General features: G+C 41.9%; 1 protein-coding gene and 1 non-coding gene across 5 annotated transcripts; both read left to right on the forward strand.

Annotated features, from left to right (window-relative positions):
* Positions 1–26,631, forward strand: Qtrt2 (queuine tRNA-ribosyltransferase accessory subunit 2). 4 transcript variants are annotated; one of them, XM_035444546.1, is made up of 10 exons: positions 1–146; positions 254–379; positions 6,736–6,956; positions 8,485–8,540; positions 12,634–12,710; positions 13,157–13,369; positions 18,425–18,624; positions 21,040–21,305; positions 22,735–22,852; positions 24,616–26,631. In XM_035444546.1, the coding sequence occupies exons 3-10, from the start codon at positions 6,754–6,756 to the stop codon at positions 24,845–24,847; spliced, it is 1,365 nt and encodes a 454-aa protein (XP_035300437.1). In that variant the 5' UTR covers positions 1–146; positions 254–379; positions 6,736–6,753; the 3' UTR covers positions 24,848–26,631. The 4 variants fall into 4 exon arrangements, with proteins under 4 accessions (XP_035300437.1, XP_035300436.1, XP_027268451.1 ...); XM_035444545.1 differs by having other exon boundaries at positions 254–372; XM_027412650.2 differs by having other exon boundaries at positions 3–146; positions 254–372; positions 21,040–21,191.
* On the forward strand, positions 3,905–4,037 carry LOC113834273. Its single transcript, XR_003484963.1, has one exon. It is a non-coding gene; the product is annotated as a small nucleolar RNA SNORA84 (small nucleolar RNA).
* Positions 26,632–27,468: the final 837 nt, after the last annotated feature.

Below are 27,468 nucleotides of genomic sequence, written 5' to 3' on the forward strand. Positions count from 1 at the left end.
GGCGCTTGGCGATGACGCAGAACTTCCTGATTGGCTCTGCAGCGGAGGCGGTGGTTCAGTGGGCCGCGAGTTCTGCGAGCCGAACACGTGTTACCTCCTGCAAGGAGTTTAAGGGTCCTGGCGGTACCGAGAGTTGTAATCTACGGGTGAGTATCTCTTTTCCTTGATGAGGGCGGGTGAGTCGCGCCCACTTTCTTGATTGCATTTCCGTCTTACTCCCACCTTGACATTTCCTGGTTTCCTGTTGGTCTAGGCTCAGTCTCCCCAGTAATATTGCCGGACACATACATCTGAGAGAGAAAAGGACTTGACTTCCTTTCTTCCGGCCTCTGCCCGGTGGTGAGCTGCTCAGCCGGAAGTTGAGTTTACCAGGTACTTGGTAAGGTATAAAAATAGTAAGCTTTACAGCTCCAGGGATGCCTAACGAGACTAAAGGAAAATTTAACCTGAATAGCTAAGCCTGGATGTTGTGAAGAACACTCCATTGAAGATGTATTCTTTCAAGGAGGGGCAGAAATTAAGAACTGGTTTGGACCCAGCTACTTGCCGGCAATTGAGTGTACTATTGACAAAATGGGACTATATGTACCTACACCCTGGGAGTATTATCATGATTGAAAATCAATGTATGTAAAACATTCTGCCAGGAATTGTAAACCAAACTTTAAATTGGTGGGAATACGATAAGGAACATTGTACCCCTATTTGTCCTAGCACCTGCTGTCTAACTTGAGTGTGAACCAGAAAGAGGATGGTTGAACAGGTTGTCTTACATTCAGACCTTACGCTGTCACAACAGTAGTTCATTTGGAAGAGTTAGTTTCATGTCTGTTCTTTGGGAGAGGTGCCTATTTTTTTTCTGAGAGAAAAGCAGAGTTCAGAGAAGTGTTTTATGCCCTGTTGTAATTTAAGAAAAGCAGTGCTCGAGAGAAAGACCCCATACGACAGGGTTCAAGCAGAGGGGTTTTGTATTAGGGAAGGGGGGTTGGGTATCCTGGCCTCCAGGGGATGGGAGTAGCAGGAGAGAGAACGGCTGGGGGGCGGGTAGGCAGGGTCCTTTTTTAAGGGAACATAGTGAATATGCACAAGTGGTGCTCTTAGAGCCTGAAGCTGAGAGTGTGTCCTGTCAGAACCCAAGGACAGGCCAGTACAGATACCTGAATACTAACATACCCAGATCTCAGGGAACCCCCAAAGACCACTAAGGAGACCGAATCCGTATGCAAAAGCAAACAGCCTTTATTCAAGCCCGAGCTTGAACTCTCTGCCTATCTGATGCAGCAGTTGAGACCAGAGAGTGCCCAGCCTGGGCAGGGTAAGTTTTTTTGTTTTTTGTTTTTATTATTATAGTAGAGTTTGTGGGTGAGTGGATTTTGGGGGTTTAAGACTCTGATTGACTGACATTTGTCTAAGGGTGTCTTGGTGAAAGGGGAATAGGTGCTACACTGGGCTCTAGGGCATCTAATGGTCTTATCTAATCTAATATTAATCTAACCTCATCTTATCTTATGGTTGGGATACTTGGAGTGTCAGGTACTCCCCCTTAGATGCCGTCCTCCCTGGGTGGTGTTGACCTCAACCCGGTGATGCCTGCCAGTAAACTGAAACTCAGGCCTACTTTTTAGCTGGTTTTCATTAAGCCTGCCATAACAGCAGTGCCTAAGCTGTTCTGGGCCCCACAAAGTGAACATAATACAGTTTGTGTCTTTTTAGAAAGGCTATAGAGCAGAGTTCTCAACCTTCTTAATGCTGAGACCCTTTGTGGTGACCCCAACTCTCAGATTATTTTCTTTGCTACTTCATAACTAATTTTGCTAATGCTATGAGTTGTAATGTAAATAATCTGTGTTTTCTGATGGTCTTAGGTGACCTCTGTGAAAAGGTTATTTTACCTCCCCCCAAGGGGTCATATCCCATAGGTTGAGAACCATTGCTCTAGAGGCTGGAAAGATGGATTAGAGACAGAGGAAGGAAATAGGAAAAAAACAATAACACTGTAGCAAAATGGGAAATATCACAGTTAATATGGAACCATTTCATGGGTTGTTTGAGAAATTTCCATTTTCCCTAAGCCACCAGCCTATATTATAGTCTCAAAACCTAGACTTCTGTAATTTCAGGACCAGCTCTCCCAGTTACTACTGGTGACTGTCTCAGTCACTGTCCTATTGTTGTGAAGAGACTATAACCAAAGAAAGCATTGAATTGGGGCCTTGCCTACAGTTTCAGTTTTAGACCATTAGCATCATAGCAGGAAGCATGTTGGCAAGCAGGCAGACACTGGAGCAGTAACTGAGAACTATATCCTGATCTGTAGGCAGAGAGAGGGATTGGCACGGGCTTTGGAAACCTCAAAGTCCACTACTCCCAGTGACACACTTCCTCCAACAAGACCACACCTCTTAATCTTTCTTAATTCTTTGAAATAGTGCTACACTCTGGTGACTAAGCATTCAAATATATGAGCCTATGGGGCCATTCTTAGTCAAAGTCAAACCACAACAGTGACTTCATCAGCTTCACTTTACTAATTTCTAAAAGGCAGGAGAGAATAGAATCTATGTTGTATTTGGCACAAGGGTAAATGTATAAAGCCCAACAGTAAATACCCAATAAATGTAACTACTGCAATTGTTAGGCCTTTCAATGGATGAGATTAGTCTAGCTTTATTGTGATCAATAGCATTTAGATTTCTCAATCATCATTTGCATTTTTTTTTTCCTGTTTTTGAGACAGTGTCTCATTATGTATTCCTTTCTGGCCTGAAGCTCAGAGGTTTGCCTGCCTCTCTGTTTCTCAGGTGCTAGGATTAAACATATGAGTCACCACTCTGCTAGATATTTTGCCTTTTCTTTTTTTAAGATTTCCTTTTATGTTCTGTGTGTGTGACTATTTTTGCCTGCATGTATGTATGTGCATCACAAGCATGCATGGCACCCTCAAATGAGAAAGGAAACCTGATCTTTTGGAACTGCAGTTACAGAGTGAGTGGCCATTTGGGTGCTGGGGATCAGACCTGGGTCCTCTGCACAAATAGCAAATGCTCTTAACCACTGAGCTGATGCAGCAGTCCTGTATTTTCTATTTTTGATGTGCTTTTTTTTGTTTTCTTTCTTCCTTTTTTTTTTTTTAATAACTTTCATGGGATAATTGAAATTTCTTTAAATTCCTTTATTCCTTTCGAACATGTTTATATATTGTATATTCTATTATTCATTTCCTTGATGACTGTTTCCAAACTTTCAGCACTGCACCTAGTAAAGTTAGTGTATTTCTAGTTAGTGTATTTCTCTCCCCCTTCCAAATAGCATAAAAATTTTTAAATATTTAGAATATTATAGCATCCATCATTTTTGAGTTGGCTCAGTGCATCATATTGTTCAGAAGTCCTTTATAGTTTGTTTCTGTACATATACAAATGTTGACTCTATATGAAGAAGATGGAGAAGATATGGATGTTTATTTACAAATATTTGTAAACCCCCCCCCACCCAGTGATTATCTAAGCTTGCTGCATTCGGTTATCAGATTTGGGCCATCTTTCCATAAAGACAATCCATTCAAGAAGCATTGAAAAATTCTTTCTCTCCTGACAGACAAGGGCAGAGTGGCATTAGCAGTGCTAGGGGCAGGGTGTTGTCAGAAATGCACAGATTTGCTTACAGCCTGTCTGTCAGTTTTCCCTGCACCCGCAGGGTCCCTTCTTAAGACCTCCAAAAGCTTTGTGGAAGTGAAATGCAAAAGACAAAACCGGTGATAAAAGAGACTCACAATAAGTGAAAAGGGAGGGGATGGTGACAACAGCAAATAAAACCATTTGATGTCTTGGAGACATTGGTCTGCATCTTGAATTTTGCTTGGGTTAGTGATTATGTCACTCCCAAATTATGTTTTAAAAACTACGCCCTGTGGTTGCTGGAGGCTGTTGTGTAGGTACAGCTTTCTAGTGGATTCAGTGGGCCAGAGAAATCCTGTGATTTATGCATGGGAGCTGTTTCTTCTCAGCGGCTGCCATAGCCCGGTCATTGGTACATTACTTAAAAGAAGAAAGAAAGAAAGAAAGAAAGAAAGAAAGAAAGAAAGAAAGAAAGACAAAACCCATATATGTCAGTATACATTTATGTCTATATTGTATACATTAATTCATAATAAAGACGCTATATAAAAATGTTACAACCAGAAAAACATATCTGACATTGGACAATGAATGAGGATAGGAAGTATTGGTTCTAGCTCTGAAAAAAATTCTATTTATGTTTTTGAATGTTGATTTCCAGCTAAGGTGCATTTTCTAGGGCCAGTAAGATGGTTCAAAAGGTAAAGGTGCTGGTCACAAAACCTTATGACCTGAGTTTGGTTCCTGAGGCCCTACATGGTAGGAGGAGGAACTGAATTCTTCAAGCTGTGCCCTGATCTCCACACTGAACTGTAGTATATTCTGTGTGTGTGTGTGTGTGTGTGTGTGTGTGTGTGTGTGTGTGTGTGTGTGTGTGTGTGTGTGTGTGGTGTGTGTGTGTGTGTGTGTGTGTGTGTGTGTGGTGTGTGTGTGTGTGTGGGTGTGTGTGTGTGGGTGTGTGTGTGTGTGTGTATTGTCCTTTTTTCATTTTCATTTCTTGAGACAAGCTCTCACTGTGGACCTCAGGTTAGCCATTGAATCAGTATCCCCCTGCATCAGCCTGCATCTGGGATTAATGGTAGTCACCACCATAACTAGTTTGTCTGTAGGTTTATCAATATTCACTCCATCATCACGAAACAGAATCACTGATAATATTCAGTTCCCTTTTTGGAAATCATCTTCCTTTTTTTCCTTTTTTTTGTAAGTATGTCCTTTAACACTTTGAATTACCATAACTTGGATGAAACTTAAGAAGCCCAAAGCAGCAGAAAAGATACACAGCATTAAAAAAAATTGGGAGGCATCTGTTTTTTTTTATTAATTTATTTTTTACATTCCAATCCCAGTTCCCTCTCCCTCCTTTGCTCCCACTCCCTCTCCCACTCTGCCCTCCTCCCATCTACTCCAGGGAGAGGTAAGGCCTCAAAATCTTATAGTATGAGCATCCCCCTCTTGCTCAAGGAGAGGATTCCATAGCTAAGCTGAGGGTTTGAATTTGGTCTTTTAAATTATGGGGATTAACCATCCCAACTAAAGAACTGTATCATACAAAAGCCAATCTCTGCATCTAAGAACTGGTGACTGATGTCTTCAAAGGGCTAATGTTTTAAATTGTGCATCTCAACCTGGTATGGGTTTGTCCAACTCTGTTGGGTTGTAATAAACAGTGATTGTCTTTGAAAGTGATGCTTTAGAACATAGGCTCTCCAGTTGCATTTTTATCACATAACTATAGTAAATCATTTACTAGTAAAACTTGGGAGGGGCTGAGGGACTGAATCAGTGTGTAAAGTGCTTGCCCTGCAAGCATGAGGACCTGGGTTTGGATCCCCAGCACCCATGTAAATGCCTAGTGTGGCTGTTATGCACCTGTAAGTCACCATTGGGTGCTAAAACAGGTGAATCCTGGGGAGTTGGGGTTACTTGCTGGCTTCTGCATATATGCATTCTTGGGAGTGAGCACTCATGCAATCACATGCACATGAAAGTTTGGCTTGGTCCAATTGGCAAGAGTTCCCAAGAGTCCTTGCTGTAGTGATGTAATATGGTATTTGTAAAATACTATATTAGTTGATATGACCAGTGACATTTAAATTTAAAAAGTGTGTGCTTATATGTGTGTAGGTGCTATGACACATATATGTGGTTAAAGGACAACTCTGCAGAGTCGGTTCTTTTTTTTACCCCCTTTCCAAGGGAGATCAAACCAAGGTTGGCAAACTTGGTAGCAAGCACCTTTACCCACTGAGCCATCTCTCTAGCCCTCCAATGACATTTTATAAATGGTCAACCTTACTGGGTTATCAAACTCTATAGTGTGCATCTTAAAACTCATAATTTTTCACACTAAGTTCTAATTGTTTAGCAACATCCTACAAATAATGTTTTCTGGTTTGTTTGTTTGTTTGTTTTTTCCAAACCATCTTGGTGTATCTATAGAAGTTAGAAAGAATATCTGTATTTTTTTTCTTAAGAAAAGTTTTACCTTTCCCATTATGAAATCACTCATAGATCATTTATACACTCATGTGTGAATAAACTAGAATATGATCCTACCTTGCAGATAATCTGTTATCTGTGCAGTCTTTGATGTATATTCATTGTACTGTTTTGGAATCTTTTCTTTATTGCACAGCACTATTAGGAGGAAAAAAAAACAATATTGCTTACTATTCTCTCAAGTTGGAGAAAGAAATGTAGTTCAAATTAGTAACATGCCATAAATGGTATGACCCTCCCCTGTATGTTTCCAAGGCTGAGTCACCTCGTGTGCCATTCTCTGACAATTAACCTATTCCAGTCCTTTCATTCATTTTTTTTTATCAGCATCTACAAAAGCATGCACACGTGCAAACACGCACATACAGACACACATACACCACACTACATTTCAGAGTGATTGGTGTTATCATTTTGCTCTGGAACTTTGGAGGAAGAATCTTGGTTTTTGCTTTTTTTTTCCTTGTCCTCATCCTGATCCCCAAGGAAGATGTGAACTGGAGGTATAGACATACAGCCATTCATTGTTGTGCACATTTCTTTCTTGGCACGTTTCTTTACTTAGCCTTTAGATGTCATGAACTGCCTTCTAAATTTAATGCTGTTTTCTTCTCAGAACCTGGAGGAGTCCCTAATGATGAAGCTGAGTCTCACCAAAGTCGTTAATGGCTGTCGTCTAGGAAAAATACAAAACCTGGGCAAAGCAGGCGACTGCACAGTGGACATTCCAGGCTGTCTTCTGTACACCAGGACTGGTTCAGCCCCACACCTGACGCATCACACACTGCACAATATCCATGGGGTCCCAGCCATGGCCCAGCTCACACTGTCAACCTTGTGAGTGCTGAACCTAACCATTCAGGTATCCAGCTTTTAGAGGCAGCAGAGAGGAAGGTTTCTTTTTTTTTCCCTCATATGCATAATTTATAGATTTTAAAGATGAAATCAGGAAAAAAAAGTATTAGATATTATACAACATTTGGTCCTGTAAGACCCTCGAAAAGCTGAGGCTTCCAGAATCTTAGCCCAGGACCTCGGCCACCCCAAACACAGAATGGAGGCGAAAGCTTGATGCAAATTGCATGAGACTTTATTGTAGTTTAACGAGCTAACCCCATGTTAGCTCGGGTCTTTGACCCACCCACCATGGCAGATAGCTAGCAAAGACAGTTCGAAGCTACTGCGTACAGATCTTTATAGGGCAGCGTAAGGGGAGTGTCTAGGGGTATGAACAGGCTCAGGATTGGCGTGCCTCCAGGCTTGGAGGGTTTGCCCTGTGTTGATTGGTCAACTGGTTGTTATGGCCCATAGGCCCTCCCAGGGTGGTTGCTATGCTCTCTGCGTCATTGCTGTACGCTTGTCTGTAAAGCACACTCAGAGCCATAAAGCATAGTGCCACCAGCTAACTTCTGATTGGTTCCTTGTCACGAGGCAGGCATCTGACTTTCTAGTGACTAACTAACTTCTGATGGGTTCCTTGTCACAAGGCACGAATCTGACCTCTAAGTGACCAAGGCAAGTTTATGGCAAGCACGTGTTCGGCTGTTATGGCTGCCGAAAGGGAAGCTGGTCCCTTCAGTCCTAACCTGGAACCACAAGCCCGACCTGTCTGTTAGCAATACTTTGCATTTCGGTCAAACTTTCAGGCCCTTTCTATTACTCCCTGCGTGTAAGAACAAATGGAGTTCAAAGGTTCCTCTGCCCTCTGTACCCATAGTTGCTGGTACAACTTTATTGAAATGAAATAAATAGAGTCAACTCATTTTGTTAAGTACAAACTAACTGTGTTTAATTGAAACTGTTATATGATCAAGTAACTGACTTATTGTGTTACTAGTGATTTTACAGAGACAAGAAAAAAGGAAGAAAATCCAAGTGTTCTGAAGCAGTTGTTGTTTTGTCAGTTTTTCTTCTCATGCACTGGCAAATTATATACCTTCGTTTTAACTAATGACCCCAGCCCTGCTGGTTGGACATCTTGAAAAGTGGTATGCTTTGCTGTTGAGGAGGCATTCACTGTCGTGTGGCTTATTTGGGTGAGAAGAAGAGGGCTTCTGGTGTTGCACAGCGTAGCTAAGGAATGAGCCATTGTGCGGTTTAAGTATCTTTTTTTCAACTTCAGCAAAATGGTTACCAGCCAGCCATGTGACCAGCTTGCCATGCGGCTGGCTGCAAAATGGCGGTGACCTGCACCATTTGTTTTAGCTGTATGCTTCTAACAGAACTTAGGTTATGCCAAAACAGAACATTTTAAAACAAGCATACATAATTTACTTGAGAAATAAACAACTTTTTAAACCAGAAAAAAAAAAAAAAAAAAGAATGATCCATTGCTATGCTGTGCACTTTTCTGTTTTTCTTACAGAGCAGAACATCAGGAAGTCTTGGCAGAGTATAAGAAAGGAGTTGGAAGCTTTATAGGTAAGGACTATTTAAATTACATGTATGCGTGATTTGTGATGTATTAATTTGGAGTTTGTTGGTCCTGATGGCTTACTGTGATTCCCTCATACATTTATTTATCTTTTTTTAAATAATCATCTTTGGGGCATCTAAGAACGAGGCATTGGGGGTTGAAGGTTCATTAGAAACACATGGTTCTTGCTGCTTTGTATAGTCATATATTAAGGTTATACTCATATATTAAGATGTTAGACCCCCGGAAAACTCAGGTATCCGGGGTCCCAGGCCACGACCGAGGTCACCCCAATCACCAGGCAGATTCGAGAGCTTGTTGCAAACAGCATGAGGCTTTATTGTAATTTAACGAGCTAATCCCATGTTAGCTCGGGTCTTTTGTCCACCCACCATGGCGGTTGGCTACAAAAGACAGCTAGGGGCTCCCAAGAGATCTTGTAGGGCAGCGTAAGGGGAGTGTCTAGGGGTATGCACAGGCTCAGGTTTGGTGTGCCCTCCAGGCTTGGAGGGCTTGCCCTGTGTTGATTGGCCAACTGGTTGTTATGGCCCATAGGCCCTCCCAGGGTGGTTGCTATGCTCTGTGCGTCATTGCTGTGCCCTTGTCCGTAAAGTACACCCAGGGTCGTAAAGCATAGCGTCACCAGCCAACTTCTGATTGGTTCTTTGTCACGAGGCAGGCACCTAACCTCTAGTGACTAAGACAAGGTCATAGCAAGCACGTGTTACTGTCATGGCTGCCGAAATGGGGGCTGGTCCCTTCAAAGACAGACCACAGGAACATATAATCTGCTCTGGTGAGAGGGGGTCAGAATAAAGAATTCTTGATGAAGATGATGAGGGGGCATCTTGGCTGGATTAGGGAAGAATAGGTGTTAGCCAGGTCAGGATGGAAGCTGTGGTTGTGGTAAACAGGTGTGGGGCCAACACTCCAAGTTGTGAGCAAAGACTAGAGCAGGACCATAGGATATATACACTCCAGAGCTGTCTCCTCATGCATGAGCCTCATTCATAAAAAAGAGGGTTGCAGTCGTGTTCTGATAGGTTAGTATTACCTTTTGTTCTGGAAGTAGAACTTTAAGTGCAGATAACGTGCCCATTTAGTTGGAGGGAAAACTTAAGTTGCGGCAGCTACAGAACCACTTTCTCCTCAATTCCCCCAACACCTAAGCCTCATTAAGTAAATGACTCCAGTATCCTTGGTCATCTGTTCTGCTTTAGAAGGAAACTGCATGATACTTCACTAGTTCAGAAGAGGGAGTTAAGAGATCTTAAGTCTCCATAAGCTGAGAGCAGTTGTCGTCACCGTCACCGGCTTTTGTTGTAAATGTATTATAAGGTGTTACATTTGCCATTCTGTTTAATGATGTAAAGGTGTGTTGCTTTTTGTTTATACTGCATTTGTTTAACTCTGTGAAGCTGTGATTCTGTGCCTGTCTAAAACACCTGATGGTCTAATAAAGAGCCAAACAGCCTATAGTGAGGCAGGAGAAAGGATAGGCAGGGCTGGCCGACAGAGAATAAAGGGAGAAATCTGGAAGAAGGTGCAAGAGAACAAGGAGAGGAGGATGTAAGGGGCCAGCCAGCGAGCCAGCGAGCCATGGAGTAAAAGTTAGATATATAGAAATAGAGAAAGGTAAAATCCCAGAGGCAAAAGATAGATGGAATAATTTAAGAAAAGCTGGCTAGAAATAAGCCAAGTTAAGGTGGGGCATTTATAAGTAAGAATAAGACTCCCTGTGTGTGATTTCTTTGGGAGCTTGGTGGCGGACCCCCCTCCCCCCAAAGAGCCAAGAGTGAATGAGTAAAAACAACAAGATTTAAAGCCCACAGGCCTTTCATTAAGTGCCCGTGGCTAGCATGCACTTAACAGAGATAATTGTAATAAAACTGAAATTTAGCAAATAAGGTAAACACTGCAGGGGCTTTTAACTTTTTTAATTTGTTTTTGTCTCTTTTTTAAAAAGTGATGTTAGACCCCCGAAAACTCAAGTATCCGGGGTCCCAGGCCACGTTCGAGGTCACCCCAATCACCAGGCGGATTCGAGAGCTTGCTGCAAACTGCACGAGGCTTTATTGTAATTTAACGACCTAACCCCATGTTAGCTCGGGTCTTCCACCCACCCACCATGGCGGATGGCTAGAAAAGGCGGCTCCTAGGGTCTCCCAAAAGATCTTATAGGGCAGCGTAAGGGGAGTGTCTAGGGGTACGAAAGGCTTACGCACAGGCTCACGATTGGTGTGCTTCCAGGCTGGGAGGGCTTGCCCTGTGTTGATTGGTCAACTGGTTGTTATGGCCCATAGGCTCCCAGGGTGGTTGCTATGCTCTCTACGTCATTGCTGTGCGCTTGTCCGTAAAGCACACCCAGAGGTAAAGCATAGCGCCACCAGTTAACTCCTGATTGGTTCCTTGTCACCGAGACAGGAATCTGACTTTCTAGTGTCTAGGGCAAGGTCATAGAAGCACATGTTCGACCGTTATGGCTGCCGAAAGGGAAGCTGGTTCCTTCATTCCCCCATTTTCTTTTTTGGAAATTCAATCATGGAATTGCTGTTTCTCTAGCATCCCCATGCAAGGGAGTTCCTTTTGACTTAGCATTTTAACCAGGGAAAATGGATGGCGAAATTCTTTTCCAAACTGCTTCCTGCTGACTTTGGGACGAAGTCAGGGACCCCAGAAGGTTGAATGCTAGTCAAAAGCAAAAAGGAATTTAGGTAATGGGGAATTCATCACTGCTGTGATAACCTGAACCTGATACCAATTTCTGTCTTAGTTAGGGTTTCTACTGCTCTGATAAAGACACTGTGACCTAAAGCATCTTAGGGGTAGAAAGGCTTTATTTAAAGGTGAAAGACCCCCGAAGAGGCACTTTCGTAGAGGGAGACCCACACACCCAGGAATCAGCGAGGCCACGAACTGGATGCAAAAAACAAGAGGCTTTATTGGAGACGCGGGTACCCGGGGCGACTTAGCTTCAGTGTGGCTAAGCGCCCCGAGCCAAGGGAAAGGGGTCCTTATATAGGGAAAAAGGCGCAAGCTAGGAGCAGGGATTCGATTGGATAATTCTAATGAGGCATTATACAGAGCTATTCCCATTGGTCAATGTATATGAGGCGCTATACAGGGTTATTCAAATGAGGCAAAGTACAGAGTTATTCAAATGAGGTGAAACACAGAGTCTTTCAAATGAGGCGAAATACAGAATCATTTCTATTGGATGGTTCAAATAAGACACAGAGCCATTCCAGATCAGCATATTCTCAAGGTCTGGTGTCTGGTACAACAGACTCAATTCCCCCTCCCTCCGCGTCCAGATGGCTGACCTTGGGGGCGGAGACCTTGGGACGGAGTGTTTCTCATCGGGCGGGGGCTCAGGGGCCGGGCTCCAGGCCGGCTCACTTGGTGTTTGTTCTAGTGCCGGCCCACCTGGTGCTCGCCCTCGTGCCGGCCCACCTGGTGCTCGTTCTCGGGCCAGCCTACCTGGTGCTCGTTCTCGGGCCTGCCCACCTGGTGCTCGTTGCTCGGCCCCAGCCCCGAGGCGCGGTGCCAGGCGGGGCGGGCCGGGGGCGCGAGCCCTGCCGGGGTGAAGGCTTGGGAGGCTCCGGCAGCTTCGGGGCAGGGGGCTCAGGGGCATTTCGAGCGGGTCTTTCAAAGGTTTTTGTATACCAGCAAAAACTGAAGCAGAGGCCCAGGAGGCAAACTGCTTGCTCTGCATGACTTGCTCAGATGCTTTAGTATAGAATCGGGGACCACCAACCCAGGAACGGCACTGTCACGGTGAGCAGGGTCCTCCAGCATCCATCATTAATCAAGAAAATGCCCCAAGGACTTTCTGTAGACCAGTGTCATGCAAACAGTTTCTCAATTGAATTTCCTCTTCTCAGATATGTCCAGGTTTGTGTCATGTCAGCGCAATGTGAATTTTTACATTTAATTCTTTTAGGGTGGAGAGTCTTCCTTTTCACAGGCCCTCTATAAATCCAAGATCAGGTTCCAACTGTTCGCTGGGATTAGGGTTGCTTTATCTACAGCACATGCAGGCATGCTGGGAAGCTTTTTCCCATAGCACTTTGAACAGTTCTTTTTGTGTCTATACAGGCATGCCAGAATCGCTCTTCTACTGCTCCTTGCACGACCCAGTCAGCCCCGGCCCAGCTGGCTATGTAACAAATAAGGTGTGTTCTCAGCCTTGTCCCAGGGAAGTCCAGTTATGGTGGCCCTCAAATGCTATGGGATTCCTTCATGCCCTCTATTTATGTTCATGATTTTAGCAGACTGTGATGATTCATAAAATTGAGGAGGGCTGCTTGAAGATGAGTTAAGTTCAGAACAGATCCTCAGCGTTTTTATGTTGTTGGAAAAACTTAGAGCTCTGGTCTTCAACCTGTGAGTCTCGACCCTTTGGGGTTTCAAACAACCCTTTCACAGGTGTCACATATCAGATATTTACAGTAGCAAATTTACACTTATTAAGTAGCAACAAAAATAACTTTATGGTTGGGGGTCACCACAACATGAGGACTCGTCTCTTCAGGTGTTGGGAATCTCCACATCTCGCTGTCTTATTTCCTTTTTATTTTCATGTTATTCTGATTAATTCCTCGTCTCTTGCTCCACACAGTCTGTGTCTGTGTGGGGTTTTGGAGGTCGAGTGGAAATGACTGTTTCCAAGTTCATGGCAATTCAGGAGGCCCTGCAGCCAGACTGGTTCCAGTGCCTTTCAGACGGGGAGGCATCTTGTGCAGAAGCAACTTCCATCAAAAGGGCCAGGAAGTCTGTGGATCGGTCCCTTCTGTTCCTGGACAGCTGTTTGCGCTTACAGGAAGAGTCTGAGGTGAGGCTGCGGGTTCGCCACTCTGTGGAAACACTCGCCTCCCGTCTGCTTCATGATGCGCCTCAGCTGCCTCTCCACTGCTTCCCTGCTCCTCGCTTCCTTGTCTCTATCTGTTCCTGTTCTCCTTGCTGAACCTGGGAAGTTTCCTGATGTGGAATATTATTTTAAGATGTGTTACATTTGTTTGTGCTGCGGAACACGTGTTTATTGATGCAAAGATGTGTTGCGTTCTTTTATGTTGCATTTGTTTAACTCTGCGAAGCTGTGATTCTTTGCCTGTCTAAAACACTGATGGTCCCAATAAAAAGCAGAATGGCCAGTAGTGAGGCAGGAGAAAGGATAGGCGGGGCTACCAGGCAGGGAGAAGAAATAGGAGGAGAAATCTGGGAAGAGGAGAAGGGATGAGAGAAAAAGAAGAGGAGGATATCAGGGGCCAGGTACCCAGCCAGCCACAGAGTTAAGAGTGAAAGTAAGATATACAGAAATAGAGCAAGATAAAAGCCCAGAGGCAAAAGATGGGATAATTTAAGATAAGAAAAGCTGGCTAGAAACAAGCTAAGGCTGGGCATTTATAAATGAGAAAAGGTCTGGCTTATTTAGGATCTGGGTGTAGTCCCCTCCTCCCCAAAGAGCCCAAGAGAGTAAAGAGCCAGAGAGTGATAAAAAACAGCTACACACTCATCAGTTTATGAAACTGTCCCTGACACTTCCAGGAAGTTCCACTCATCCTTTGGTACGTCTTTAATGTGCTATACTGTCCCCTCAGCCATACTATACAACACTGATTTTTTTTTAATGCATTTGCTTTTATTAAGCTATTTGCGTGCTGGTTTTATACTTTTATCATATAACAGAATGTCTGGTATAGAGTAAGCCAATAATGAAGCGTTATGAGCTGATGGAGACGAAGCTGTGTCAGTAAATCACAGCATTTGAGAGCAGAGGAGGCAAGGAAGCAAAGGAAGTGATCAGTCAGACCTGGTGGCTTGTTCCTCTAATGCCAACAGTCAGCACATGGGATACTGAGGCAGAAGGATCATGAATTCAAGGCCAGACTAGGCTATCCAGAGAGGCCTTGTCGGGAAAAATAATGGTGATCACTGGGGCCAAATTTGGACTTAGCAGTAAAATTTATTGGGGCTAGTAAGCTTAACTAAGAGAAACTTCACTGCTAATCCGAATAGAACTTGGTTTGCGGAGGAGTCCAGCATAGGGATTTTGTTCTGGATCTGGGTGGTTGGTATTGGCTTACTAACCAAGTTTGTCATATTTGTAACATTTGCTAAAGGGATGTAGCAAAGATGATTAGAAAGTTCAAGTGGGTCTTGAGCCCCTCTTCTGAGTTCTTGCCGTCAGCTTTATCTGTTATTGTGCATGTTAGTAAGTGTTGGTGCCCCTTTCTATATCCCGAGTGCTTGTGTCTTGATATTATTAATAGTGCCTCCTTAAGTGTTCCATCTTAAATAGGATAGTACACAGCCCTCCTTCTTATATCCATGAACAGGAGTTTCCTACACAAAGCTGTGATAGTGTGAAGGGACAGGCTAGCCAGCTCTCTGCTCTGTGCATGTATACATTTTTCCTTTTTCTATGTTTCCTTCCTCTTAGCTACTGGATCTTACTCTTTGTTGTTGTTTGCTTGCTTATTTTTTGTTTTTGTTTTTTGAGACAGGGTTTCTCAGTATAGTCCTGGCTGTCCTGGAACTAACTCGGTAAACCAGGCTGGCCTTGAACTCAGAGATCCACCCGCCTCTGCCTCCAAATGCTTGGGTAAAGGTGTGTGCCACCACCGCCTGGCTATGGATCTTATTCTTAGTACCATTCAGTATTGAAGCTCTGCAACATTCTGTTTTGGTCTTTTTTCCCCCTCGGATAATCTCTAGTTGGGTATAATAAGCGGTTTCATCCAGGTGGTTGGAATTGTACCAGTGCTAGTTGTGTCTGCAGTGGAAGCAGGAAAAGGACGTGGTGGCATCCTGCCTGGCATCTGCTGAAGTAGTCAGGCTTTTTTGGTTTGGAGACTTTTAATGACCACTTCTATTTCCTTAGGTCGATTTAAATTGTTTATCTAACCTTGATTTAACCTTGGTATATGGTATCAAGAAAATTGTTCATTTCTTTTAGGCTTTTCCAATTTTGTGGAGTATAGGTTTTTGAAGTATGACCTAATGATTCTCTGGATTTCCTCAGCTTCTGTTATGTCCCCCTTTTCATTTCTGATTTAGTTAATTTGGATATTCCCTCTCTGCCTTTTGGTTAGTTTGGATAAGTGTTTGTCTATCTTGTTGATTTTTCTCAAAAGAACCAACTCTTTGTTTTATTGATTCTTTGTATTCTCTTTGTTTCTATTTTATTGATTTCAGCCCTCAGTTTTATTTTCTGTCATCTACTCCTCCTGGGTGAGTTTACCTCTTTTTGTTCTAGAGCTTTCAGGTGTGCTGTAAAGTTGCTAGTGTGGGATTTCACCATATTCTTTATGTGGGCATGTAGTGCTATGAACTTTCCTCTTAGCACTGTTTTCATAGTGGCTCACAGGTTTGGGTATGTTGTACATTCATTTTCATTGAATTCTAGGTAGTCTTTAATTTCTTTATTTCTTTCTTGATCCAGTGGTGATTCAGTTAAGTATTGTCCAGTTTCCAAGAGTTTGTAGGCTTTCTGTAATTTGTGGTGTTGTTGAATTCTAACTTTAAGTCAGTGTAAATAGATAAGATACAGTGGTTTATTCCAATTTTTTTTTTGTATGTGTTGAGATTTGCTTTGTGACTGAGTACATGCTCAATTTTAGAGATGGTTCCATGAAGTGCTGAGAAGAAGGTATACTCTTTTGTGTGGGTGAAATGTTCTGTAGATGTCTATTAAGTCCTTTTGAGTTGTAACATCTGGGGTGTTGAAGTCTCCCACTATTAGTGTGTGGGGTTTTATCTGTGATTTGAGTTTTAGTAATGTTTCTTTTACAAATGTTAGTGCCCTTGTATTTGGGGCATAAATATCAGAATTGAGATTTCATCTTGATGGATTTTTCCTGTAATGAATATGAAATTTCCTTCTCCATCTCTTTTGATTAATTTTAGTTTGAAGTCTATTTTGTTAGATATTAGAATTGCTACACCAGCTTGTTTCTTAGTTCCATTTGATTGGAAAACTTTTCCCAATCCTTTACTCTGAGGTAATGTCTGTCTTTGAAGTTGAGGTGTGTTTCTTTTATGCAGCAGAAGGACAGCTGCTGTTTTTTTTTTTTTTTTTATCCATTTTGATAGCCTGTGTCTTTTCATAGGCGAATTGAGTCCATTGATGTTAAGAGATACTAATGACCAGTGATTGCTAATTCCAGTGATTTTTTTTTTTTTTTTTTTGGTTTTGTTGTTGTTGTTGTTATTGGTGGTGGTGGTGGTGGTGGTGGTGGTGGTGTGGTGGTGGTGGTGGTGGTGTGTGTGTGTGTGTGTGTGTGTGTGTGTGTGTGTGTGTGTGTGTGTGTGTGTGTCCTCTTTTGAGTTTTGCCAGTGTGAGATTATCTATTGCCTGTGTCTTTGTGGGTACAGCTAACTTATTTGGGTTGGAGTTTTCCTTCTAGTACTTTCTATAGGGCTGGATTTGTGGATAGGTATTGTTTAAATCTGATTTTGTCTTGGAGTATCTTGTTTTCTCCATCTATGGTGATTGAAAGTTTTACTGGGTATAGTAGTCTGGGTTGGCATTTGCTGTCTCTTAGTGTCTGCAAAACATCTGTCCAAGACCTTCTGTCTTTCAGAGTCTCCCATTCAGAAGTCTAGTATTATTCTGATCTGCCTTTATATGTTACTTGCAGTTCTTAATATTTCTTTATTCTGTATATTTAGTGTTTTGATTATTATGTGTCCAGGTCTTTTTTTTTTTTTTTTTTTTTTTTTTTGGTCCAGTCTGTTTGGTGTTCTGTAAGCTTCCTGTACCTTCACAGGCATGTCCGCTTCTATGATTTTGTTGAATATATTTCCTGTGCCTTTGAGCTGGAATTTGTCTCCTTCTACCCCTATTATTCTTAGGTTTAGTCTTTTCATGGTGTTCCAGATTTCCTGAATGTTTTGTGTTAAGAATTTGATGAATCTATTTCCTCTAGTGCATCTTCAACATCTGAGATTCTCTCTTGTGTTTTGTATTCTGTTGTTTATGCTTGATGTTGGTCCTGATCATTTACTGAGATTTTCCTTTTCCAGAATTCCCTCAGTTTATGTTTTCTTGATTGCCTCTATTTCCAGTTTCAAGTCTTGAACTGTTTCCTTCACCTGTTTGATTGTTTTCCTTGGCTTTCTTTAGAGGATTTATTGATTTCTTCCAATTTTTTTGTTTGTCTTTGCCTTGATTTTGTTGTTGTTGTTGTTTTTGGAGACAGGATTTCTCTGTATTGCTTTGGAACCTGTCCTGGCACTCACTCTGTAGACCAGGCTGGGATGTTGAGGTCTTGCTGTTTTAGAAACACTCGGTTCTGATGGTGCCACATTGCTCTTGATGTTGCTGAATGTATTCTTATACTGCCGTTTACCCTTCTGGGTTTGGGATAATTATAGGTACAGGTGTTGATTTTTTTTGATGTCTTTGTTGAATGGGTCTTTTGTTCCTTCCTTGTCTGTTTCCTTTATTGTCTTTTGGCCTGAATGGTCAAGGGTTCTGGTAGTTGACTAGTTGTCAGATCTAGTAGGGCTGTCTCAGCTGAGGTTTGTGGGTGTCTGGGTGCCTAGATCGAGCTTATCATCCAGTTCTTTTGGATGGTGTATGCTTTTATGTGTGCCTTGATCTTTCAACTAGTGTGAATGGTGTTTGTGCCTCTAGGGGCTGCTGATCTTGAGGATGGTTGGCCAAGGGGAGAATGATGGGGTTTGGTGGGTTTGGGCTGTGGAGTGAGACTTGTAGGTTACAGTGGCAGTGGTGGAGTGGCCGGCCCGCAGGACTCTCCCTGCTGCCTTGCTGCTGGGCAAAACATGTTGTTTTATAGTGTGCTCTTTAGAGCCCTGAAAATTCTTGGGGTAAGTCCGAGGTCCTTGTAATGGTTAAAAGCATTCGATTCTTTTCTTCTCTCAGGTCCTTCAGAAAAGTGTGGTTATTGGAGTGATTGAAGGTGGAGATGTGATGGAAGAGAGGTTGAGGTCCGCACGAGAGACAGCCAAGCGGCCCGTGGGGGGCTTCCTTCTGGACGGCTTTCAAGGGAATCCCACAATCACTGAAACCAGGCTGCACTTGCTGTCATCAGTCACCGCAGAGCTGCCAGAGGACAAACCAAGGCCAGTGCTGGATTAGGATGCAGGCCAGCCTCATGGGAGGTGGCAGGGGTGCTGGGGACAGTGTGATGCAGTCTACACAGGGTGTGCTTTCTGTGTCTTGATTATGTCCTTCCTGTCTTACTCTTCGGCCAGCTGGGCATTTCCATTGAGGCTCCTATCCTGGTTTCAGAATGTAGAGGGGTAGAGTTGCAACGAGATTGGTTTATTTGATCCTCATAACTGAGGACAGATGTTACCTTGTATCCTCTTGCTATTGAGCCAGATACAGAGACTTCTTTTTATTTGATGTAACATGGTACCTGGAGACAAGTGTAAAGTCATGTGCACTTTAGTTTAAATCAAGGCATGTTGAAATCTGCAGTGCCTAGTGGCATGAGGATATGCTCTGTTAATAAGGGCCTTCAAGGGCCTTTCTGCTTTTGTAATAGTGAGTGGCATTGTTTTGTGTTTTGAATTGATGTAATTAGTAGGGTTGGTTCTTTTGTTTACATATATCTCAGTACTGCAGTGGTGACAGAGTTGAGAGGATCCCCCTGATGTCACACTAGTACCTAAGTGTAGGGAGAAACCCTGATTAAAGGTGCCGCTGACCACGCCTGCTTAGGCGTGGTCACAGATGGATAACAAGGGTTTAAGAAGGAGGGAGGCATGCACTTGGCTCTCTTTTTTTGCCTGGCTGAGCTGACTGGGAAGCACTTCTGGGTCCATCCTGCTCAGGTGCAAACCTGGTTACTGGCTCCCTTGCGTGAGTATTTTTCCCCAATAAACTACCGGTTATCAGCCTATCTCTGACTCCACTTTGTAACCATCTATAGATACTTACGTTAAATCAGAGAAGTTCGGTGGGTTTGTTGTGTAGCTATGGTTCATGGTGATAATATTTATTGAAAACTGAACAGATTGGGAATTGAGTGTTGTCACCAGAAAAATGGTAATTATATGAGATAATGCATTTGTCATTTGGCTAGATTGACCCATTTCATGGTGTCTACAGATTCCAAAATACATTGGAAAAATACATACAATCTTGTATGTCAGTTTAAAAAAGGTTTTTGTTGTTGTTGTTTTTGTTGTTTGTTTATTTAGTCTTTTATCCTTACTGTGAATATTCTTGCCTTTTAACCTGTGGTATCTTGGGATTTTGGCTCTGAGATGCTATTTTGTTCTCCAGGGCTATATAGGACAGGACGTATGTAATCTTAGTACTTTTTGAGCCCGATATAATTGCATGCTTGTATCTTAGAGACAGCTAAGTGAATCACACCTGTGTACACGGATGTCAAGATCCCCCAGAACAGGATCTCGCAGCATCCTGCACGCACACACACCCCAATTTTTAACATCACCCCCCTCACTGTGCTGCAGATGAACAGCTCAGCATGAGCTTTTCTAGTCATTTTCTGGACTTTTTGTGCTAAGTGTTCACAGATGTCTCTTTCTGAATTTGAAAGCTGGGATTGTTTTTCTCTAAGTGTGTAGAAATGCCAGCTTCAGTTGGAGTGGAGCTCTGAAACTCACAGGACTTGAAGGAGGCTGTAGTCAGGCAAGTTGGCATACATATAAGGGTTCTGCTTGTTTAATATTATATAAGCCCATCTTTAAAAACCTCTTAAGAAATCAGAAAGTATGAAAGCTTTTCTCCTCTAATTCATGAAAGGGGCTATGGGTAGAAAAACAAACAGTAAAAGAAGAAATAGTTGCAGCTAGCCAGTCCTAATCACGTACATCTCCGCATCTTGCCTTCCTGTCAAAACCTGCTGGAAAATTATTAATAGTCCCAGACTGCCTTAGTCCTTCCCTTGGAAGACAGCATTTTATTTCCCAGTGCAGACTTTCATTAGCAAAGAAAATATGAGGAAAGCCAGCTAGAGTTTTAGACCCTGGAGTCAGTGCCGAAATTCTGAGAGCAAGAGGAACTATTGAATGAACCTGTAAAGTGCAATCAAAAATGGAAAACTAAAGCAAATTGTATTCCTTTCCAAACATCTGTGCAGTGTTTAGACAGGGTGTGAAGTTGAGTCTGTGACCAGGGAGGTGGATCAGAAAGATGGGAATGGAAAATGTTAGAAATGATACTGTTTGCTTTTCAACTGCCTCCTCCGGCCTTGTGATGATTTGTGGAGATCTTTATAATTGCTCTTGGTTTGAAGTGAACAACCAGGACAGGGATGGAAAGGAACGGCCCAGAGCAACACCGCGATTACATAGCCAGTGGCCCCGGGTGTCAAGCACATGTCCCTTTCCTTCAGAGTTTCAAGTCCTGCCTCACATTACGGCCCATGCCCGCCACCCTGAGCTTGAGCTTGGTGCTGCTTTGTTGTATGGTTGTATTTAATGCCCCGTTGATTTGGAAGCATTCTCTGATTTCTTTCCAGCCATTGCCTCACATTACTGTTCTCATGACTGTCTTTGCAGGCTCATCTGCGGTGTAAGCCGGCCAGATGAAGTGCTCGAGTGTGTTGAAAGAGGAGTGGACTTGTTTGAGAGTTTTTTCCCATATCAAGTGACGGAGCGGGGCTGTGCCCTGTCTTTCACCTTTGATTGCCAGCTGAATCCTGAAGAGACATGTGGGTCTTTGATGTTCCTCACCCTTAGCTTTCAGTTTCTCCTATTTCCTGTGACTTTTTGGCCCAAGCCGCACAGCACAAATATGTACACGTCGCACCAGCCTTTCATTAAAGGTCCATCTTGATTTCTTCTTTGTGTTCCCTGGGATGTTGGCACCTAGGGCAAGGCACTTAATACTATATGTGTAGGGCATCAATATTAGGATCTGATTTTTGTGGTGAACAAAAACAGAACCTCCTTTGTTCACAGCCCGAATAAAAGAAAATTCAGAGTAAATCATGATGAAAATCTAAGGAGAGGAAACCTTTGAACAGCTTAGTAAAAGTTAATTTTTTTTTTTTTTTTTTTATCCACAAAAGATTTCTTGTCTCCTTTTTGCAAGCCCCATGCAATTAACTCACAGGGAATCTCACCGTCATTGGATCCTTGTGTCGTCTTTTGCTTTTCTGGGTTGTTTTTTACGTACTGAGATATGAAAGCTACTTTCTTCTGCTAATATTACTTTGAAGTGATGCCATTTTCTTTTATTGTTTGTTCATTTCAAAGTCAGGACAAGCAGTTTCAGATTCTGACACACATGGTAGTGGAAGAGGACCCAGGTCACAGATCATGGGCTACTCCCTTGAAGCATGTCTTCAGGGGTGAGTGGCCCACACAACCCCCCCTCCAGCTTGTGGAGAAGGGTTTCCTTTTTTTTCTCTCACTTTCTTTTCAAGTCTTTAATCATATTTGTGTCTGGTGTACTATAAAATCTGGAATTTTACCTAGTGAAGATCTTAAAAGAAAGTTGCCAGCTCTTTCCCTAAGTGACAAGGATTTTCTACAATGCCAAAGCTTTATTGTGTTTCCATTTCAGCACACAATTCGCGTGAACAATTCCATAGCATTTTTGTACGTAGTGCTTGTGTCGCTTGCTAAAATTACCCATCTAGAACCATCTGGCTATCTCGGATCCACACAGATTGCTATCATTCCTGTCCTGAATACCTCTTCTCTACTTCCTGTGTTCAAGGGAGCGGGATTCTTGTAGGATAGCTAGTCTTCGTCTTGCAGTTCAAGGAAATATTCCTCCCTTAAGCAAGGAGCTCAAGGATACTGTGGGTTCCTTGGAGGGTCAGAGTCCCCAAACAGAAGACATAAATTAAAGCTATGTTCTACATTAATCTACTTGGGATATGTGCTGTCACAAAGCTCAGTTTATTTACATGTCCATCGTAATAAGTCATAGGGATAACCCTCCCTTTTGTTGTTGTTTTTTTTTTTTTTTAATCATTCCTTTATGTCAAGATTATGTATCATGTACTTAGATCCATGATTATCTTGGACTTGCTTAGATATCTTCAGTTGTTTTGATGGTATAGATAATAGTCTTTGACTATCCGGGAATGTACTGTTATTTGTTTTTTCTTAGGTGACTTCCTTAGGATAATTCTAAGAATGGAGTTACAAGGTTAAAGGTTGTGAAATTATAACCAGAATAAAATTTTTCCAGTGTGTACTCCTTATCTGATTATTCAAGATGTTTTATTGGTTTCCCTTCAGTATTGCAACAAAATGGAATCCAAGAAGAAATAAAATGCTTGGATCAAGTAAAGAAAATTGAAACAACTGGGTACAACCAAGAAATGACATCATTTGAAATTAATCTGAAGGAGAAAAAGTAAGAAATTTTTTTGAAGTTTAGGTTTTGAATTCTGGCTTTTTAATTTCAGTCTGAAGTTTATGTAACTGTTCCCTTTTCATTTTATGACTTTGTAAAATATTTATAGTTGGACATTACTTAGGCCTTCTCAAATACGGTTCCAGAAAACGTTGTTTTTTCTGCTGTAGATGACTTTGGGTACTTTGTCTTGTCAGAACACTAAGCTAGATAACTTTTGCTTTAGAAAAGCTGTCAGAAAGAGGCTGAATCCATTACTTGATTTTTTTTTTTTCAGATTACTTTTAATTACAACAGCAAAATAACACACAGTAGACCTTTTTGTACTTTGAAAAGAGCTAAGTCCCCATGATATGGAGGTTCTAAATGCAGTATCAATGAAGAATGATACCGAGGGAATCATGGTGGGTTCACCATTAATCCCAGCACTTAGGACGAGGCAAGTCTGAGACCAGCCTCGATCTATCTAGCAAGTTCCAGGCCAGCTGGAGCTACATAGGAAATCTGGCCTCAAAACAAAAACAAAAAGAAGAATATATTGAGTTGTTTTGGAACTTTGCACTTGACCAAAAGTGGTAGTCACCAGTCTCAGTGCATAGTTTCTCTGTGAGTGTAGTACCTGGTGTATTTGGTTTTTACAAGGAGATGTTTTAGGGGTTCTGACTTATCATGGCGTCTAATAAGTGTAGACCTGAGAATTTATGAAAATATAAAATTCGTACTTCCTGTTTATATTCTATTGTAGTTTCGTGATTGTGGGTCTGAAGTGATAACATCTACATCTTTTAATATTTTCTTTAAAGTAGCCAAGACTATTTTTCCTTTCAAACAAATATTATGGTAATATAAATGCTTACTACTAAAATAGCCTTTGCATTGTAGATATAATTGGAAATTGTAGTATGCTTATTCTTAGTCCTAGGTTGACATTTTGGGGACAAATCCTACTACTGATTTGATTATGTGACCTTGGAAAAGTCATTTCCTTAGTAGGCAATAAAAGATAAGTGTAATAATTAGTGTTACCTAAGTCTGATATTTAGTGTATAATATTTAGGTAACAAAAGTAGAATATCAGTGTTAAATCCTTTTTGCTGTATTTTTAGCTCTTTAATAACCTTCACAATTCCAGGGAGGTGGGCTGTTAATATCTTTGTTAATGAATAAGAAACACGTGCACAGCTGGATGTTTAACAGTTGAGTTGTAGAACCCAGACTCAAGCCCCTAGGCAAGGTATCCTGCCAGAATCCTCCTTCTAAATATACAGTAGTAGTCTACATCTGTAAAAGGATAGTCAAAATGGTCATTTCCAAGAGAAGATGTAGACATTGGCTAAAATGGTGGCTGTATGGAGCTTTGTAGGTGTCAGTAAGTTATGAAGGCTGTGTGCTAACTGCTGACACTAGTGCTCTGGAGTGGAGGAGGAGCGTCATTTGCCAGAAGATCATTTCCTAACACCATGTGCCTTGGCACTGGTAATGCTCGTGATGGATGAGTGGCTATTGTGAATGTCTCAGGCCCCAGATTTATAAGGTTGTGTCTGTCAGCATGTCTTTAGCAGGTCCCCAGCAAGGCTGTTAGTACCATTGGTCACTTCTAGTGGACTAAGTAGCCTGTTGCAGATTTCCTTTTTTTTGTTTGTTTTTTTTTTTTTTTCGAGATACATTTTCTCTGTGTATCCCTAGCTGCCTTGGTTGTCTATTTCTTAGTCTTCATAGTCTTCATTTACCGGACCCTCTCTCTCTCTCTCTTTCTGTCTCAGGTATCAGGAAGATTTTAGACCACTCGTGAATGGGTGCTCCTGTTACTGCTGTAAGAATCACACTCGAGCATACATCCACCATCTGCTCGTGACCAATGAGCTCCTGGCTGGTGTCCTGCTGATGATGCACAACTTCGAACACTACTTCAGATTTTTCTGCTCCGTCCGGGAGGCACTGAAAAGTGACACGCTGGCACAGCTGAAAGAACTCATCCACAGACAAATGTCTTGACAACTGGAAAATACAAACCTGTCTTGTTTCCAAAAACGGTAAAGACTAGAGATCTGAGCTTTCAGCATTTATGATGGGAATAAAGACCATCTGCCTCAAAGTGCCCATGGGAGTGTGGAGGAAGGCCTTCTAGAGATTGCAGTAGACCAAATTGATCAGGATGATTTGAGCCGTGACTTTTACAATTTTCTAGGCTATTCCACTAGTAGATTCATTAAATTGATGACAAAGCTTTAGATGTAAGAGAGATTTTTGAAAGGATGGTGAGGTTCTAGGAACTACTTAGATGGGTGAGTGGAGATGACTGTGTGAGTAGCTTGTCATCTGGAGGCACAGCTGTTGCCTGGAGAAGAAATCTAACTGATTTGAACAAGGGTTTTTTGTTTGTTTCTCCTTATGCTGTCAGGGGTTTATGGAGAATCTCTATAGTCTTCTTAGGGGACAATTTAATGTCAGTATGTTTTGATGTAGTAAAACAGAATGTCTCCTCCAGGGTCCAACTTTTCCTTGTTAAAAAACATGGCAAATACCAGGCAGCAGTGGCGTACGCATTTAATCCCAGCACTCCCAGTACTTGGGAGACAGAGACAGGTGGATCTCTGAGTTTGAGGACAGCCTGGTCTACAGATCGAGTTCCAGGACAGCCTCCAAAGCCACAGAGAAACCCTGTCTTGAAAAACAAACAAAATAAACATGGCAAGACATTCTGGTTGTAATTCATCAGTCAAGTAATCCAGGCAACATGGTCTTGGTTCAGAATCCTTCATGACTTTGGGGAACAGCATGGCATCAGAAGCTTTCAGTTCAGCCTGTGAGATATTCGGGCCTCTTCTCTTCAGCTGAGGGTCATGCATTGACTGACTTCCTAGTCTTCTCTCCCAGTGTGATTTCTCTTACAGATAGAAGCAGATCTGCATATTCCATCTCCTGATCAACACTGATACTCATTTCTAAGTACTTGCTCTGTTGCCCAGATAAAACCCTTTCCTCAGGCTGACAGCACACACTGACCAACTGGCAGTCTCGGAACTCCTGTGCAGAGGTGTGCTGGGGTGGCCCACATTTTTTTTAATGGATCAATAAGTTTGTTCTGTGGTTTGAAGTGTTTGGTGATTGGCATCTGCAGGTCCTGAGGCTGGTTGTCCTTCCTGGGTTCTCTGTGATTCTGTATTTTTGTTGGTGGTATGACAGGGATTTTTTGTTTTGTTTTATTTTTTTTGTATGTGTGCTTTTCTATATTAATTTTTCTAAGGAATACACAAAGCATATACATGTGTGTATGTATATATATGCATGTATATATATAGTTTTTATAAAAATACAATTTAAAATACTCATTTTTTTGGGTACAAGAAATGCATTTCTTATATTGGCTGCAATTTATAGTGGGCATTACTGAACATTGTATATAGTAATTATGTAGTTATTGCATTTTTATGTGTTAGAAACCCAACTTTGTTTTTCCATTTAGTGGTATAATGGCTTTGCATCTCATGGATGCAAAGGGTTTCTGTTCTCAATGATCTGTATTGAATGTATTTTGTACTTGTTTATGTTTATATTCTTGGTCAATACAAACCCATTATTGAAGGAGTACTAAGAATCCATATAAATTTATGAGTTTTATTTATGTCCAGAACACTGAAAATTCTGTTAAACATTGTTCAGGTCCCTAGGTCTTTTTCTTATTAGCACATTTGAAAAAATCTTTTATGTTTTAAATGTGTATAAAGGGCAATAGCCAATAAACATTTTTAATTAAAAAAACAAACAAAAAACCTCCACTGTGTGTTGACTTTTTGTTGGTGGTAGTAAATTTACTAAAGTATTAAATTTCCATGGTACAGGGACTGTCCTAAGGGTTTCTCGTGAGAAAAAACTTGTTCCAGATTTTCTCTTTTGTTTATTATCTAAAGGAATTTTCATGTTGAATTTAAAGGAATGTTACTCAATAATATACATTACCTGCCTCTCTACATTATATACTCTCTGCATTATATAATTAGTGACTCTAAGGCCATGCTAGTGCACAGTGAAAATAAGTTCAGCACAATCTTTGGAGCAGTTTTTAACATCTGTGTCTGCGTTTACAAATATGTCATGACCCATGTGGCAGAGGACAGCTTTCAGGAGTTGTTCTCTCCTTCTACCGCCTAGATTCTAGGGATTGATCTCAGCCTGTCAGGCTTGGGGGCAAGTGCCTTTACTCCCATAGTCACTTCAGTGGCCCCCTTTGGAGCATTTTGCCAAACAACTTAGCAAATGCTTTCATAGTTCATTGACCCTGGGGGTATGTATGTGAGGGGCTATTGTCCCATGTTATGAACCAAGGTTCAGAGGAAGGTTGTTTTAGCCTGCCTGAAAGTCTGCCAGAAATTATGTCACTTCTCAACTCCCAGGTACAATTCTAGCTTCCCCTGAGTAAAACACAACTGTTCACCTTTGTAGCAAATTCTTAGTTATGTGTAGGTGTATTGGCACCTGCCTGTGATTCCAGCACTTCAGAGACATGGAAGGAAGATTGTGAGTTCAGGACCAGCCTGGGCCACATAGCAAGAATCTCCCTCCACCACTTTCTCCATCTCATTTTGACTTGCTTCTGGGTTGAGGGTACCTAGAGA

This window comes from Cricetulus griseus, chromosome 4 (assembly GCF_003668045.3).
Source record: "Cricetulus griseus strain 17A/GY chromosome 4, alternate assembly CriGri-PICRH-1.0, whole genome shotgun sequence".
Lineage (NCBI taxonomy): Eukaryota > Metazoa > Chordata > Mammalia > Rodentia > Cricetidae > Cricetulus > Cricetulus griseus.